The 19,311-nt window shown below is 35.7% G+C and overlaps 1 protein-coding gene across 7 annotated transcripts in view; it reads left to right on the forward strand.

The window, feature by feature from the left end:
* LOC121426160 (5'-AMP-activated protein kinase subunit gamma-1-like) overlaps positions 1-19,311 on the forward strand; it is a 79,133-nt gene that overhangs the window by 18,895 nt on the left and 40,927 nt on the right. For 6 of the 7 annotated variants that reach the window (XM_041622344.1, XM_041622346.1, XM_041622345.1 and 3 more), the window contains 2 exons: positions 8,525-8,680; positions 10,413-10,512. In XM_041622344.1, coding sequence (XP_041478278.1) covers positions 8,525-8,680; positions 10,413-10,512 — 256 coding nt within the window. Of the gene's footprint in view, positions 1-4,877; positions 5,198-8,524; positions 8,681-10,412; positions 10,513-19,311 lie in introns of those variants that run through there. The other variant, XM_041622350.1, reaches the window with a different exon arrangement.

The following is a 19,311-nucleotide window of genomic DNA, read 5'->3' on the forward strand; positions in this document are numbered from 1 at the left end:
AATGGAATTTGAAGCTGTTTTATTGAACTGGATACAAATTCAATGCAATTTAAAGACTTTGTGTTTGCATAAATTTCCAATGAAAATGTTTAGAAAATTTCATTGCATCTTTAATGATGGAGGAAAATATTTTATGTTCACTACAGTGTAAAAATAGAAAAATTTTATTCTTGTGATCTATGGTATGAATACAGCAATTATTGGCAATCGTCCTTGCACTTTGCTCTCTGTAAAAGGCTTTTATAGATCATTGACACACAAAAGCGATTTCCTCAAGCTAGAATAAAACACAAACTTTGATGCTTTTTCGGCCCGGGGGGGCCACTTCCATTCACAAGTGGATACCATGCGTGACCATGGGGTCTCGAAAAGCACCCTAAACACGTAATTTCCATATTCTGAAAATGCACCCCTTAACAAGTATTGGCGTGTGAAACCCTACCCTAACAAGTATTGGAAACAAAATGATACTCTTGGCAAATATTCCCTGAAATGAACCCCTAAACAAGTACAGGAATGTTTTATTGTTACGGGTCCTTCGGTCGTCGGCTTTACCTTATTTGGTTTAGTACGACCCCACCTTCTACACCTCGCGCAAATCGGACTCTAAACACAAAGTGTTGGGGGCAAAAAGGACATCCTTTATAAAACATTTTAATTTTGTTTTATCATCCCCGCAAATTCGACCCTAAACACGTAATTTTCCTAGCGAAATAGATACCCTTTTTTCATTATTTTTGTGTTTTTGACACCCTTATCACGTTACGTACGTAACGTGCCCTATCGTGAAAAAGACATCCTTTTTACGTGTTTTTTTGGTCGCGCATGGTATCCACTCGTCAATGTAAGTGGCCCCTCCGGGGCTTTCGGATAGCATTATTTAAAAGTGATATTTCATCAAAACCCTTTCAAGCCCACCTACTGCACATTTTGATGTGTATATGCCAATTTTTAGTGTTAAACCCAAATTATGTCCAAATCAGAAACAGGCCAGAATTAACAAAAACCTCATTGAATTTTGATTGAAACCTCCATTGCATTCAAGCGATTTTTAAACCACCATATTCCTTCAGTGACACTCTTCAAAGTGCACATTTTTGTTTTCAGCATTGCATGCAGCAAAGAAATTCTGAATGTGGTAAAAGGCAATTCCTTTATAATTATAGTATATAAAAAGTGTCCCTCAGAATTTGAAAAAAGAGCCCTGTCACTATAGGTGCATGTATCAATACAAAATGTAGTTACGTTCAGTGTAAACAAAACTAGCATATTATTTTGGTTTCATTAAGGACTAGTTTCATTGTTTTCTAATATTTAAAAAAAAAGGTTCAGTGGTTAAAAAAAGGGTTGTTTGAACACAGCCAAAGAAAGTTTATGAGAGGCCCCATGATGTCTCTTTTGGTGTCTTATAATTTGACTTCGAACTTGGGATTTATTACCAAAGCAGACTTTGACCCTTGACCTCATGCCTTAACCTATGTACTTCAGCTCTCTGATCCTTACCATTCATAGTTCAATGCCATGCGTACTGCATACACAGTACTTGGTCTTGATGGTCTTTATTTTGAAAAGAAATTATGTTAAATGGAAACAATATTCAGCTGTTTATTTCAAAGGAAAATTGAACTTTAATGTTTAGGTTTTGAAAAATACTCTATTTCCTCTAATAGAATTGTACTGCCGGAGTAAATGTAGTAAAAAAAGGAATAGTTATCATAAAATAGGCACCAAAGACAATTTTTTTCTAATTTTGTCTGCCTTTTCATTGCAGACCAAAACTTGTTAAAAATTCATAAGGGTATTAAGAAAATACACTTTTAATTTAAGTGTATTTTTGTCAATACTTTAATGAGTTTTTTTAAAGTTCCATGTAGAGCCTAGAAGTCTTTTCCCATTGACTTTTAGTCTTCTCACTTTGTACAGTACGGTAGTTATAAATTATATTTTCATTAGATTTATACAGTAGGTCTGGCTTTTCCAAATTAACTTGACACAATTCCAGATTTTGGATTTCTGAAAACAAAGAGTCTGGATCTTCAGACTATTAAACAATTTCATGCACTTGAGAGTGCATTTCATATTTTGCCTGGTATGATATGCAAACAGTATTCATTTCCGCTTGTGTACGTATGTACCTGGATAAGTTTAGCTCCTGAAAAGTAATGAGCAGGATCATAATGCGCAAACTTTAGCAGTATGCCTGTATGTGTCCCATGCCGTCTGCAGAACTACATTTCCTCATTTGTGGGATGACGTTACATGTGGGTGCGCTAGAGGACTTTAGCTTGGATCAAGTTTCTTGTGATTATCCTGTGATCTTGACAGTCATCAGATTGAAGAGATATCTTGTGGTTTTTACAAAGTCTATGACCGACCTGAAGAGCATTTCTTTGGATTGTCATTGTGACTTTTGTGGATGTATACCTGGATTTCTTTTATTGTTCAAGTTCATTGATCAGTGTTTATTATGCCACAGTTTATGCTGTTGCATATTTGATTGGTGTATTTCTGGGACTTAATCAGTTGCAGATATGTAGGGTGGATAACTTTAAAAGTGCCTCCTCTTAGGTTTCCCCCTTGCTTTCATTTTACAATTCTTAAGCTCGCTATTTTTATATCTGCAAGTACTATTGCACTGTTAGCGACTGGCCTCTGGTACATGTAGTAGCTGCATCAGTGGCTGATCGGTGGTGGAGGGGGGGGGGTAACATTTGCCAAACTGAATCTTTTCTCCTGAATGAGTTCATGTTCATTTTATACCCATGTATACGATATCTGCATGTTCATACAAAATTGTTTGACAGCTCCCCTCAGAATATGTTGTGTATCTCGTGGGTGCAGTTGTGCACTCTCAGCGCTGTGATATGCAGTATAAAACATGAGGTCTATTTTAAAAAATGGGACCCTTGCATTAGGATTTTTTAAAAAAATAAGTCCTTTGTCTGCATCTAATTCTAGAGGACAATATGGAGTCTTACATAAATGATTACAGAATTTGTCTTTGGCCTCAAATCTGACATGAATGTTTGTGACTGATGCATACATGTACTTGCAGTCAGGTGACTTTTTTTTGTATTTTACAATTTCAACATGGCCACTCTGTATACTTTGAAAGGGCCCTGTTTTATGCACAGACCTTATGCAGGCTCAATCTTGTAGTTCAATGTAATTCTATTTCTTCATCTGATATTTGTTTGTTGCTTTTTGATAATTTAAATGGTGTACATGTATTTATAAATTTCATATGTTATTATTATTATTATTTGAATCCATGTCCTTTTTAGGCACTGAAACCTTCCAATGAATAATTAACAAGGAATGACAGGGATGACATTTGTACGAAAATGTGTAGCGTCGTTGAACAGCTTGCGTCACATCGCCTATATTATGTTTGTTTTTAATTTGTGTTTATAGTAGGAACTCAAGTCTGAACTGTATGATTTATCAGCGTAGACCCGTGTAATAATATGGAGTGTGACAAAGTTCATGAAATGGTTTTATCATGATCTTCTTCCCCAGTATGAATAGTATCTCTTGTTTTGACGTTCAAAGACATGTTTCTTCTCACGTAGAATAATGAAGTAGAAAGGGAATGTCTACAGAGTCTTGAGACCCAAACAACTGTTCTTCTGTTCCTGTTATTGCATGTCTGTTTGACTGTCTGCGCTCTATTTTTAGCTGATTAATTTACAGTGTTTTCACTTGAGAACTCTGTGCCAGATTCCTTTGTGTCTGCCTTCAATGTTTCACATCCGACTGGATTTGTTTGTGATTTGTATTCTTCGATGACTCTAACTTTCGTGGCCCAGAGAAGCACCCATACAAGATCATCGTTAGAGCACTCTAGATCGAAGGTTAATTGCAACAAATACTGTTCAGCTGTACATGTGTTTATGTGTGAGAGCTTGGAGGTTTGCTCATTGAATATTGCAGCCTTTGCAGGATTGCTGTATTCCAGTCTCCATTTTTCATAATATTTGTAATTTCAAGGTTCAACAAGTCCTTGGCCCATTATGATCAGTGTAGTGTGTATTAATATCATTGTGATTTGAGCCTACATTGTTGCTAATGTTTTTCCTGGCACTCCATTTGGTCTTCATTGATGCAATTATAACTATTTTGATTATGAAGTCTTTTTATATACCTCAGCTTTTTGTGCTTGATACATGCTGGACAGTGTCTTATTATTTACAGGCACTAGACTTTGTTGGAACTTTATAAAGTAGTCTTGATTTTTCAGCGTTGTGAATTTGGGTAGAAAGTGTTACGATGTATTTGTGAAATCTGGTTAAGCAAACTTTGTTGGAACTTTATATAAGTAGTCTTGATTTTTCAGCCTTGTGATTTTGAGTAGAAAGTGTTATGATGTATTTGTGAAATCTGGTTATAAACAATTTACTTCAGCACTGCTTCATATACTGTACACAGTTGAAACTGGCCTTAAACAGTCAATGTATGCACCAGTTGGTTAAAGAGTTGATCATAGTTTCTGCTTGCAGACTTCATGTCCAGTGTTTTTCAAGTTTGAATTGATCTGGTTTGGAAATGATATCTTTTCTTGTAGAATCATAACAGAGAACTCCTGCCATTGTCAAACTGAATTACATTTGAGATCACAGTTTGTTGCATTATTTTTGCGAGGAGAATGTGAAGGCCTACATGGAAATGGATTTGGCGAACCTGTTGTGTAAAATTTATACCTCGGTCACATTTGCTTTACAGCGGACGTACGGGTAGTCAAAAACAGCCATTTTATTCATTATCATTCATACCACCTATATGTAGCCATGGTAGAAAAATGTTAAAACGGCTGTTTTCGACTTGCCGTATGGCCGCCGTAGAGCAAATGTGACCAGGGTATTACTGTTTCAATTAGGCAAAGAAGATAAGACTTCCTTAAAACTAAAAACTTACAAACTTGTATTTATCACTTGTCCATCATCTATCACTTCAGGAAACCTTTTTATGAATGAACTCGTTTGATAGCAAAAAAATTAAAGGAACCCTGAGATACATGCAAGTTTTATTGGAATGCATCTACATGTATGAACACAGATTAGTTGATTGGATCAACGTGAGGATTTTCTAATTAGACATTGGATTATTCATCGAGCTGTGATTATTTTTTGAGTGGAGATCATCTCACCTAATAGAAGCTAGCAAAATGATGAATCCATGGAGAATCCAAGAAGAGGAGGTAAAATAATCAATTTCTGTTTGATTTATTTCTTAATTGTTTTAATCACTGGCTCTGGTGTGTAGATGGGGGGGGGGCCCATCCCTCCCCCCCCCCAAAAAAAAAAAATACCTTCAACTACCAAGAAAAAAAACATTAAAAAAAAGACAAGGAGTGAAAAAAAATGGTGAAATGTGATATTTTTGACCAAATATACACAGCAAAAACTGTGGTGTTAACTGGTGTACTTAGAGGACCACACCAGTTATTTTACACCGGTGTTAAATTGGTGGTGTTAGTTTTACACCTATAGGTGTTATTACAACACCTTTTGTTGTTACATTTACACTCTTTGGTGTTATGTTTAATCTCTGGGGTGTGATTTTAACACATCAGGGTGTGGTCCTCTATTAACACCAATTTGTGTCAGTTTTAGCACCGCAGTTTTTACAGTGTATGGTGAAAATCTATCACAAAATTAGCTTTGTGCGCACCTCAAGGGAGAGGGGGGATTGGAAGGGGATTTCTAACACATGTCCGACCGTCCCAACTTTTAAGCTGGAAATCCCATTGCTTGTCACTATGGGGGTTTGGGGAAGAAAGTGCCTCGCCCCCTGGTGTCTATCATTGATCTGCCTGTGCCACTACCCGAGCATGAAATATTATTGACTATGATGTATTTTTCTTCAGTAAAGGTCAAGCCCACCTCAGGAAAATGTTGATTTGAATCGATATGAATCAGACAAGCATAATGCTGAAAATTTTATCAAAATTGGATGTAAAATATTAAAGGTTATGACATTTTAAAGTTCCACTTATTTTTCTCAAAGATGCACAATTAAGTCACATGCAAATGAGAGAATCAGTGATGTCACTACTTCTTTTGTTTTCTATGTTAAAAATTATACAATATTTCAATTTTTACAGACTTGACAAAGTTGTATATCAGGTCCATGAATGAACCGTAAAGTGTTATGGTAATGGTAATTCCACATGTTCAGGGAGAAATAAAACTTTGTTTCACAGGACAATGAGAAAATTAGAATATTTCATATAATAAATACAAAAGAAATAGTGAGTGATATCATCAGTTTCTTCATTTGCATACTGACCAGGGGCCCGTTGCAGAAAGAGTTGCAATCAATCGCAACTCTAAAAATCAGGCGCAACTTGATTTTCAACCAATCAACAGCGCGCACTTGGGACTTGCGATTGATTTTTTGACTTGCGTTTAAACGCAACTCTTTCTGCAGTGGGCCCCTGGATGTGTATAAATGTTTTGTGAAATTAAGCAAAATTTTAAAATCTCATAACATTCTTATTTTATGGCTGATTTTGATGAAATTTTCGTTATGCTTGTTGGATTTTTCTCTTTTCATTCAAATCAACGTTTTTGTTCAATGGATTTGTCCTTTAATTTGCATACTAACATAGTGCTTTATGAGATTTATTTTGTATCCAAATGTTTTACAGGTAAAGAAAATTGTAGATCAAATCGAAATGTGTGTATTATTGGTCAAAAAATATCCAAATGAGTACAATCCAGTCATAGAAAAGTGAAAAACAATAGATCATCACAAAAATTCACAATTCTGTTTTGTGTGGAGATTTAAAAACTTTGAATTCCCCATGATCTGTAACTGTACATGTACATACATGTAGATATGCCACCATAAGTATTTTGAACCTTGTACACGCCCTAGGCTATGTCAACACACCTATGTTTACAAATGGGACCAAATTAAATATTGGCCTATTGCCTTGAATTAAAAAAATACAGAACAGAATACATGTAGTGTTCTACTGGGACATTATTTTTGTTATTAAATATTGAGGAATTACTTCTATAGACATATTGGATTAAATATGAATTCTCAGTTGACTTTGACAGGTGCTACATGTATGTCCTCTAGTGAAAAAAAAATGTTTAGGGTAAATTTTTCAGTTAAAAAGCAAATATTTTTTATTGCTGTTTTTTAAATAGATGACTGATATGATATTGATCAAAATAACAAAATGGTGATGCAGATGATGTTGATGATGAAATTCAATCATAAATTTGGCCCAAAACTTAGAAAATGAATAATTTACAGTCATTACATGGATTTAAAGTTAATTGAATATTTGATTTAGAGAGTATTATTTGTACGTATCATCTTGTTACATACAATGTAATGTAAACAGAGGCAGGCTCATCTGTATTCAAGTACATGTAATACTTCAAAGTATGACCTTGGACCTTTGAGATATAGTGTTCACAATTGGACTAATGTCAACAGACTTGATACAATTCCTCTCTTTTTATCTTGCAAATTTATCGAATGTGAGAATATTATACCTTTGAAATAATTTTTTTCCACACAGCATTGCACTTTTGGCAGGTGTTTAAATTTTGTATGACAGTGTATGAGGATGCAGTGAATGTCATAATGGACTTCACTGTTGTCAGATATATGCTTCTATCATTAGCAGCTAATGGGTCTTATCAATAGCTGCATTCATTCAAGCACATTTTGAGCCAAACTTCGGACCGGGTTTGTGAATAGTCACTATTGTAACATCATGGTATCTACCATGGTAACAGGGCAATCAGCAGCCAATCACAATCAAGATTTCCATAGGAAGAATGACAAAATTATTCTATTCTTTAATATGAAATATTAAATTATTAATAAATGTGATGTTTAAATCCTCTGGAATCGTAATTCATGTTTTTATATTGTAAATGTAGCACTAGATTTTTTTTTAATCTATCCCATCACCAAAATACGTGCATTGCGGGATTTTTTTCAGGTCTCAACCAAATATGAGCTCCAACGTTCAAAATATAATATATTTTGTAAAAAATTATGAGATGATTTAGCTCCATTGTTGTGCTGTTGGCAGTGTGTACAGGTAGCTGCAACATTATAGGGTCTCATTATACCGTATATGAATGACAATTTGCTATTTTATGAATTATGAATGACATCAAAATGAGTTTATATTTCATTTTGTCTCTGTAGGAATTCAGTTTTATAACCGTTTATTTCAATTTTTTCAAATGAACTGTATGTCTGTATCTATAAAGTTTGTGTGATTTTTTTTTTATCTCGGAACTTCGGAAGTGCCCAGATAACCCCTCTTTTCTTTGAATGTTTCCTCTCCATTTCAAGGCTTTCTGCTTCAGTTTTCCATTTTCTCCATCTTTGCAATGTGAAGTTTGTGGTGAAATATGAAAAATTACCAATTTCTTACTTGTTTTTCTCCAACTCTGATTTCCTTTCAATGCATATCTCGAAACGAAAGTAGATAAAATTCAAAATAACCTTATTTCATCTTGTTTTTCCACCTTTCTCCATCTCTTAGGACTTGAGTTCCTTTGCGATGCCCTTCTTGGAGAGTGAAGAACGATCTCCCGGGAGCTCACAAGCAGGAAGCAATTCATCTTCCCCTGGAGGAAGTCTAACAAACATCGACAACAACAGCAGAAGATACACCTTCCCTAGCAATAGCTCTAAACCGGTGAGTACACTTTAAAGCTAAAGGAAAGTATAGCTGCATGAAAGAATGATTGCATGAGAAAAAGTCTTATAATGTCAGATCTATCATCTAGACCTGGGGCCCCATCTTACAATGAGTTACAATTGATCCAATCAATCCTACATTAACTCTACGGAAATCCATCAGTGCCATAATTTTTTCTGCAAGAAATTTTCATAATGTCCTTTGTGAACGAAGGAGAACACACCAAATTGTCAAGAAAACAATGAATCTATGTAATTAACGTCATATCTAGAAAACATTTTGAACATTCATGCAATACATGTTGACATTGCTGGCCGTTCATAGTTGTGATTGACCGGATCAATCGCAACTCTTTGTAAGATGGAGGAGGAGAGAAAGAGAAAAATAGAAGAGCATGGTAGTAAGGAGAAGGGAAGATGAGGATAAGAAGGAGAAGAATAACCCGACAGTGATAATGAAGAAGGAAAAGAGGAATGTGTAGGGGAAGAAAAGGAAGGAAAGAGGAAGGATGAAACAGAAAAAGATGATACCATCAGAAAATTGCACCATCTGTTTCTTTGGTTTACTCATAATATTAGATAAAACACATAGTACAGCATACATTCTGCATAATGCATGATAAAGGGATTTGTTTTCAACACTCATTCGCTTGACTTTGAATATCATACATGTATATACAGAAATAAATTACAAGACCGAATTGCTTTTCACTTATTTCTGCCTCGAAAAAAATGAAGATTTTGGGGATGATATGTACATGCACTTGTATGCCATTGAGCTTAACATAATGCATGTGCGGCCAGCAGAGTATACAGATCATATCCATATCATTTCATCTATCATATTGCAAATCTTGATCCAAATTCTATCATTATTTGGGACAAATATGATAATGAAATGATAATGATATGTCCTAGATATGTCCTAGATCTAGTATGGACCCTGGATGAGCAAGCTAAACTTTCATTTCCGTCTTTCTTCCTCCTTTTACTTCCTCATCTCTAGTGCTAACCATGTTCATCTGGGAACATCATAGTTTGTTTAATAAATCTTGTTCTAATCCACATACAAGGAATACTAAGATCATTTTATGTTTTATTTCTTAGATGTGAAAATCATAGTTCAAACAATCACAAGATGGTTTTTTGTCTGAAGTAGGGTTTTAATTAACATAAGTTATTGGTTGAATGAATATATACATGAATGCAATATTATGTAACAAAAGTTGAAGTTATTGAAAAGAAATACTGTGTGTCCAGTATATTGCACAGTATAATTCACCAACCAATCTGTAGTGGTCACATTTGTTGTTTCCCTGCGGTGGCCACTATACATGTACACAGGTTTGACTGTAGGGGAGACCGGGGTTAGTTGGAACATGGGGTAAGTTGAAACATTGTAATTTTCTTTAACGCCTGTAAAGTAAATTTATGCAATACTGCCCTAAGTTTATTGTTAGTGATAATACAACAGTTGTATTAATAATAACAATAAATTGAGGGCAGTATTGCATAAATTTACTTTACAGGGGTTAAAGAAAATTACGATGTTTCAACTTACCCCATGTTCCAACTAACCCTGGTCTCCCCATATGTAATACTGGTGGAATGCTTATTTCCATGCCATGGACTGTAACAAATAATGAACTTACAAAAACTGCAAATTTATGTATGATCACTTGTCCAGGTCATGATCAATTTATCTCTTTTCTTTTTCCCCTGGCATACAGGGTAAAAGGAGATGGCACAGTGGACCAGCGCCCTCTACATCTGGTCAACAATCTCCTAGCTCTGGAAAACTACTCTACAGCACATCACAATCAAGATCAGGTAAGCTCAAATTATTCTATTCTGGGTCATTTGATAAGGAAAGGATTTGGAAAGGTAAATTATTGGGCAATTCCATTAAATCATCAACCTTTTTGTACGTCGGAACCCCATTTTTCTCAAGTCTTTATTCACTGTATGAACTGACCAAGTCATAGTCCTTTGAGAACATTACAGACTGTCAAAAGAACCAGGAATCAAAGACAACAAAATTTCATGAAGGTCCCACATATACATGTACTCTTTAGGGGGTCGGACATATTTTATGGAATTGCCCTATTTTATCTGTCAGAAGTGGGGTCCAGCTTCATAGATCATCCACAGCAGAAAGTTAAGACCTATCTTGCAAGGGAACGTAACAGATTCAGACATGGAGCTCTTTAATAGCTCTGTGGATTCAGTATAAAGTCAACCAGTCAACGACCTTCAAGCTCCTGAAAGCTCACAGCACTCGTCACAAGCTGAAAAGGGTATTAAAGTATCATTGATTTCAATGAACCTTGACACCCAAGGTGCATTTTACCATTCAACAATCTCCAAGCTTTAGAAAACCTCTCCTCAGCTTATCAAAATCTAAACTATCAGGTCAGGTAAGACTAATTGATTCTTTGATATACTGTGTTAATTTATGCCTCTATATCGAAAGGCCACAGGGTAATCTGACAACTACGTGTTGTATTTACAGTGTAGCAGTTCATGGCCTTTAAGTTTTGGAAACTTCCCTACAGCATCAAAACCTAGTTAAGGAAGTCAGTCAAGACTTTTATCTATCACTGTGATGATCTGTAACATGAACCATGCATAAACCTAGATCAATAGCAGTGAACTAATATTTATGATGTAGAAAGTCATCTTCACCATGTCATTATTGAGATCTTCAGATCAAGTGAGTCTCATTGATCTACTGTATCACTGCGGTAATGTCCCAGGGAACATAGGGTTACAAATACTATGCACGAAGCAGTCAGCAATCTCCAAGCTTTGGAAAACTTCTCTGTTGTAAGATGAGCAAGTCTCTTTGTTTCTTTGTGGTGATGTGCAAGAGACATAATGCTAGATTATTGAGCATCCAGTCATGTGTCTATGGTAGGCCTACAGTTCCCTCAATTAAAATTGAGATCAGCTATAGCTATGATTTTATAAGGGGCTTACAGGATTTAGAAACACCAATCATGAAGCATGTAACGAGCTACAAGCCTTTAATAACAAACTAGTAGAACTGATCAGAACAAGTGAATAATAGCTAATGTAGCTCTTATCGAGCACATCTTAAGTGAGATCACGTTTCAGTACATCTTTCAAGGGAGAGAGGTGAAGTAAAATGAGAAGTCAACAATCTCCTAGCTCTTGATAGCTATTTAACATACTCTAAACCACTTCTCTGAACCACTCTATTAAGCCATATCAGGTGAATGAGTGTTATATCCCTACTGTCTGAATCACTCTCTATCAGGATCATCAAGGGTATTCACATCAACCAATCAATGAATCCCACAATAATCAAAGCTCATCTAAAACCCATCAGGACCCTGGAATTCACTTGATACAGCATTTCCAGATTTATCAGTGTCACAGGAGCTTGAGATTTGCTCACAACCTGGGGAGCATTACATTCACCAAATAGTCTGATTTCAAAGACTATTTCTTAGAAGACACTGAAAGCCTTTTACGCTTTTTACATTGGGGTGATTCTGTAAAATAACCTTTTTGTACATCCGACCCCCATTTTTCTCAAATTTTACTTCACTTCATAAACTGACCAAGTCATGGTCATTTGAGAGCATTACAGAGTGTCAAAAGAATCAGAAATCAGAGCTAGAAAATTTCATGAATGTCCCACATATATGGGGCCGGACGTACATATTGTATGGAAATGCCCATTGGATTTTCTTAACACCGTACTATGGCTAACCTCGTACTATCCTTAATACAGTACTAATTTTTTCCCAGGCCAGGAAGTGCTTGCTGATCTCAAACATAATTTAGTAACCCCTGACCCGGGGGGGCCACTTACATTGGCGAGTGGATACCATGCGCGACCAAAAAAACACGTAAAAAGGATGTCTTTTTCACGATAGGGCACGTTACGTACGTAACGTGATAAGGGTGTCAAAAACACAAAAATAATGAAAAAAGGGTATCTATTTCACTAGGAAAATTACGTGTTTAGGGTCTAATTTGAGGAGATGATAAAACAAAATTAAAATGTTTTATAAAGGATGTCCTTTTTGCCCCAGCACTACGTGTTTAGAGTCCGATTTGCGCGAGGTGTAAAAGGTGGGGTCGTACTAAACCAAATAAGGTAAAGCCGATGACCGAAGGACCCGTAACAATAAAACATTCCTGTACTTGTTTAGGGGTTCATTTCAGGGAAGTTTGCCAAGAGTATCGTTTTGTTTCCAATACTTGTTAAGGGTAGGGTTTCACATGCCAATACTTGTTAAGGGGTGCATTTTCAGAATATGGAAATTACGTGTTTAGGGTGCTTTTCGAGACCTCATGGTCGCGCATGGTATCCACTTGTGAATGGAAGTGGCCCCCCCGGGACCCATGATTAGTGTTAGCCATTCATGAGTCCTTATCTCTGATTGGACAACAGCGCTATCTGCCCCGATGGCATACATCAAGCGCTGTTCTTAGGCCGGTCTCTTTACACTAGCGATCTTAACCCCGAACTATCACTCTCAGCACCGCAATTGCTTGGCTAACCCCGCTATTTTGCAGGGCCAAATAATCCCTTACTATAGGTGGGGTTAAACCAGCTTTACCCCATACTCTTGGTGGGGCTAAATTGCAATTACAGGGTTAAAGAAATTTTCACAAGTGTAAAAAGGTTACTTTCTGATTGGCTCGAAGCAAAATTGTGAGTGAACAATCACCTTTTTTAATTAAATACTCCCCTTTACATAGCTATTAACCAAATTCGGTGTCTTTATAGTTAACTGTTTAGAAGCACATTTAATGTCAATCATAGTACATTGTAAAAACTGTGTTAAAACTGACACCAATTGGTATTAATAAAGGACCACACCTGAGGTGTTAAAATAACACCCTAGAGATTGAACATAACACCAAAGAGTGTAAATGTAACAACCATAGGTGTTGTAATAACACCTATAGGTGTAAAACTAGCACCAATTTAACACCAGTGTAAAATAACTGGTGTGGTCCTCTATGTACACTGGTTAACACCACAGTTTTTGCTGTGTATATTGTGCTAAAATTTCCAGATTTATCAGTTTAGATACCGGAGCTTGATACATGGCTAGTCACCAAAATTAAATATTGAAGGCCTGCACACTAAACAAAAGCTTTGCCTCACAAGTCATTAAAATAATATTCTAAACATTTGTAGATTTATCTACAGCACAGGAGCTTGATGTTCATACATGTTCAAGCTTTTTACCAAATGTTGTGTTTGTAACTGTTTGGGCAACATCCACCCCTCCCCCAAGAAAAATTATTATAAATAGTAAATGAATGAATGAATAAATGAATAATTAAATATATAAATAAATAAATAAGGCAGGAAGAAAAAAAAATCTCCAATCATTGGAATATGCTCACAATTTTTTGAGGAATTTCTCCCTGCTGGTAGTAGTACCCATTTTCACCTGGGTTGAGTGCAGCACATTGTGGATCTATTATTGCTGAAGGAAATTTACACCATGGCCCTTTAGGTTCAAAGGCAAGAGTAGGAACCACCAGACCACAATGCTCAATAATCATGCCTAATGCAACGATTATACCATGTATATGTACATACACTGTTACAATAGACACATCTAGCGATCTACGGTATTTTGTCAAAGTTTCCTTCCCTAAAATCCCATGCATTACTCGTTTTGACCTCGGTGCATTAGGGGGGGGGGGTCTTCCACATTTACCGAGTTACGGGTCAGTGACTACAGTATAATCCGCACAAACAGTGTTACACATGTAACTGCCTTTCATCTATCTTGACCCAAATACGCTGAACTTGACTGTCTAGCCAGCATTGACATACACCATCACAAGATGGCAGCAGACATCAAGGGACTCTCATCCAGTATTGATTCCAGTTATGAGCAGACATGTTTTTGAAATGGTTCCTGTCTGTAGCTTTATGGCACTGAAATATGACTTCTTTTTCTTTTTTTTTTTCTTTTCCAAAGTGGGGTGCACAAGAGACATGTATACAGTGTAAAATTCTGTAATGTTTTGGGTGAATCGTAAGGTTTTTATTATACAAAATTGTTTTTGGTAAGTGAATGATAATAATAATAAAAAAAAACACATGCTTAAAAATGCAATTTAAAACATGCTATGGACAGGCAAAAATAAATCTTACATGAATTCCAAATGTTAGCATGGATATACAAAAAATGATAAAATGATAATAATTTTGTAAGATTCAAATGTCGAGATAATGTGGTCGTTAAAAAATATAGGAGTGGTTGTTTTAAATGTGTTATACGAAAACTTGAGACAGGGTTTTATTTTTTCTTTCCTTAGAGCTTAATTGACAGTTAAATCTTGCACATTGGTTAGTCTCCCAGTATGTTTGGAACATTGTTTTTCTTCAAGTTCGTCTCCCTTCCCCGGGAGGTAAAAACCGGAATCCCTATTCTTGACCTTTAGGTTAGCAGAGCTCTGAAAAACAAATGCAACAACAATATTAACATGCTTCCATAGGTCACATGCTTGAGCTCTAGTCTTGTTCAGCAGACTCTAGGTTGTGTAATGACACTCTTCTCATGTTGCACATGAGTTCAGTGAATAAAGTCAAAGACATGGAAGATAGTATACTCGTGAATTTAGGAGTACTTTTGGAGTATATACTATTATTTCTATTTCTTTGCATGTGCCTAGTCCCTAATCATCTGTAACTTGAGATTTTGGTCATTCATCCCTCCCCCCCCAATAAATAAATAAATAAATAAATAAGTGAATCGATTAATTGATTGAATAAAAACAACAAATAAATAAAACAAATACGGTAAATAAACTATTGATTATGAATAAATGAATAGATGTATCAATAGTTAAATAGATGAATAAATAAATAAAAAAATTATCCAATAATATATTGACCCAAGGCCATGGCCGAGCAAGACCTTATTAAACCCATTGACTACTGGCCCGGGATGGTTCATGTACAATACCTATTCGAATGATAGAATTCTTCAATCCATAGGTTAAAGGTAAATGCCAGTTGTGGTAACGATTTATAAATGAGTTCGCACAGAATCCAATGAAATGACCACCAAAGTGTCTGTATTTATAAATAAAAAATATGTGCCAAAGGATTCTGGAAGAAATTGTGTAATTGCTGAGAAATTAGCAAATAAGCACGGGATTTGGGTCAAGCGTCAGGCCGACATTCAAAGCAATAATAATACACTGTCCCACGTGCGCTTTATCTGTTTTGGTGATCTTCAGTGTGAACATTTTTCAGCTTAGATTTCAAGATTTCACATTGTTCAGTATATGTAACTATACCAGATCTAGATCCTCAATGATATAGTGGCGATTAAGGTTGGATTTACACTTTCTCGTGAAATCAGTGTTTACTGCAACTACTTTCATTTATCTCTATTATTGGGGCTGGGAGTTTGAGGGTAGCATCCCTCTTCATTCATTCTTTTTCAGCTGTATCAATGTTTCTACAGAGGCGCGCCGTTGCCAACAGGGTTTTGAAAATCAAGGGCTGTTCAAAGACTAGTCGGAAATGTATTTGACTGGATGCAGGAAATACACCAAGGTTTATCAATACAGTATTCCTCGATCCTGTCTGTCTGGAATATTGCTGATTTGGCCGTTCAGGATTAGGATTGGTAAATATTAACACAAAATATACTTTGCAGTTGCAGACAATGTTTCCTGACCAAGTGGTGTAGCTGAAACACACTATATTTATACTTTTTAAGCAGGAAGGTACGGTGCTAGTTCATTGTTGGTGTGTACAGTATATTAGAGGAAGGTAATTGATTTATATTTCATATGCACATTGTTGACTTATGTAATGAATTATGTTCTTGCATTGTTTAAATGTGTTAATTATTTGGAGGTATATGGAATGTTATAGTGATTATTTACTTGTTTAGATTCAGGATTTACAAGGCAGGGTGCATGCTGTCTGAAGAAAAAAAACAATAAAATGCAAATTATTAATACGTGTAGGTTGTGCATAATCCCTAACCCCCACCCCCATCCCAAATCTGCCACTACATGTATGTGGCTAGAGAGGAGTTTTTGTTGTTTTTAATCAGCACGTTTTCAACAAGAGTTTGGATTTTTTCTGCCAGACTAAATCAACATTAGGTTGCTATGTTAGTCAATCCTCTGGCATTGATATTTGGGTATTAGGTTAAAAAATTTACAGAATGTGAAACCTACTTTTTTTACATTTCACACAGTTACAATTTCATGTATTTCATTACCCTTTAGTCACAAATGCACAGTAAGCTTACTGCTTGAAACCTTTCGATGCCTTTTTGAAATATTGTGGACATCTTTAACATGCTGGTTTCTGTATCATTCAGTTTGTATTAATTTTAGCCCTTACAGAGACCTGTACGTATTCCAAATGTTTCAGTTTCCATGTCTGATAAATGCTGACAAATTTTTTTTTTTTGAAAAGCATTCGTGTTATATTCAAGCTGATTCAAATATTTTTTCATTTCTGATTGTATGAGGAAATCTTTTAAACTTGTTTTATGATTATCGGATGATCTCCAATGTGATGGAATGAATTTGCAACATTTTGAAAAGCTGCTTGAAGCTTTATACACAGATCCAGCTGCTGGCCAAATCAAGGATTTATTACTCCTTGGCCAAATAGTGCGCCGTAAAAGCCGCAAGGCTTTGGCTGGAGTAATTAAAAATACTGGTCCTTCGGAAGCACATAATGTGATGTGTGTAATACAAGAACTGTTTGTAATTATCAAAATAGAATATGACAGTTCATCTGTTTGCAAGATTTATGTAAGAATGCATATTGTGTCCTAAATTACTATTGTCTATTATGTCCTGAATCCCCCACCTCTGAAGGAGAACTGCCACATCAGGGTATCTCCCCAAATGTAAATGAGCAGATCTTTTATTATCCAAACATGCACAATGTGTCTCTTTGATCATCCCACCATGATATCCTTCTGATCAATACACCACTACCCACTTATCACTCATAGGTGATCCACAAAGCCCTTTTTCCTATCCTGTAGCTTTGAAAAGAAAAGAGTGTATTGATCTCGAGCTATTCAAGCCAGTCCTAACATTGTGTAACGTTGTATTGTGATGATGATAGAATAAAGGCAATTGGGTTTCGGTTGATTAAGGAATGGCCTCCTGAGTGATCAAAGCATTGAGAGTGTTTGCTTCATTGGGGAGTGGTTATATTTACAATATATACTTTATTTACTTTGTGTTGGATGTTATAGTTCTTTTTTACAGTGTTTGAAACTGTTTTTTTTTCGTACAAATCTTTGAGGAATTATGAGACATTAAGTGTAACTTAAATCTGAATCACGGTACCGAGGAAACTGTTTCCAGAATTACAGGTAAAGTTGATACTGTTTACATTAAGCTCTTCGATACAGTCTATGGGACTGAACTGATTGGCCAGTGCCAATGACATTTTTCGTTGACAAAACACAAGCTTTTTAAAGAGATCTTTTTTTATTTATTTTTTTTTTAAAGATATTGTAGGTTCAGAGGAAGTCAGGTAGTTTAAATGATGTGTCATTTGCTGCTGTGTCATCAATATTGTAGGGATTGATTTTGTACTTTTATTTCTTTCCACTCTTATTTATGAATCATCCCCTTTTTTCTATTAGAACACCCCTCATTTATATTCACCCTTTTTATCCTAACTTTCTATTCTTTATGTACAGCACTCTCTTATACACTAACTGCTGTACACTCCTCACACAAGGTTCTTTTGTATTAAATCACTCCACCATTCCCCATACAGCTTTCTTCACTCCTCTCTCTCTCTCTCTCTCACTCCCTCTCCTTCCACCTCTCCTTTTCTGATTGGTTATAATGTTAAGTTGATACACTCAAGCTTAGATGATAATTTGCATATAGTTTGAATATCTTTTGTTTGTATATTTAAATATTCAGTTATACTTTGTTATATTGATTTACATTTATATGAATATTAATTGCCTTAAATAATTTGCATGGAATGTTTCCAAGAATGTAACAAGGCTTTAACTGATAAAACTGGGAGTTGGCCAGGAAGTTCTCAACATGTTAGCATGTCTGCTGGGCTGTCTCTGTGAAGAGTATTAGAAATTATGTGAAATTGTAAGAACCCCGTACTACAATATCAATATACGAGGAAATCTTATGTTTTCTCCTGAAATGGGGTATTAATTCACAAGAGAATTCTTTTTTTTTTGAGATTGTACATGAAGCTATTGCACATGGTCCAAATATACTGAAAAATATAACTATTTTATCTGTAATATGCTGATCTTTTCTTTTATGATCGTGGATTGTCACTATGGCCCCCAGTCCCAACTCGAACTCCAGGATTACAAGGAAAGAAGTAGAGGAAACTGTCAAAATGAATTTCAAAATGTCAGATATAAGATCTTGGAACAATTTTTACTGATGAAATATGCTTAAATTATGCATATTCTTATTTCAGTAGTTGGATCCCCGAGCGCTACCACCATCCAGCCTCTTCCTGTGTCCGTGGTCTTCAGCAGGACTACAACAAAAGGAGAATAGGAAACTGACAAAATTAGTGTAATATTTTAGCATAATATGGGGTTTTCTAGACACGTTTGAAGAAATATGCTTAAAATATTC

This window comes from Lytechinus variegatus, chromosome 13 (genome assembly GCF_018143015.1).
Source record: "Lytechinus variegatus isolate NC3 chromosome 13, Lvar_3.0, whole genome shotgun sequence".
Classification (NCBI taxonomy): Eukaryota; Metazoa; Echinodermata; class Echinoidea; order Temnopleuroida; family Toxopneustidae; genus Lytechinus; species Lytechinus variegatus.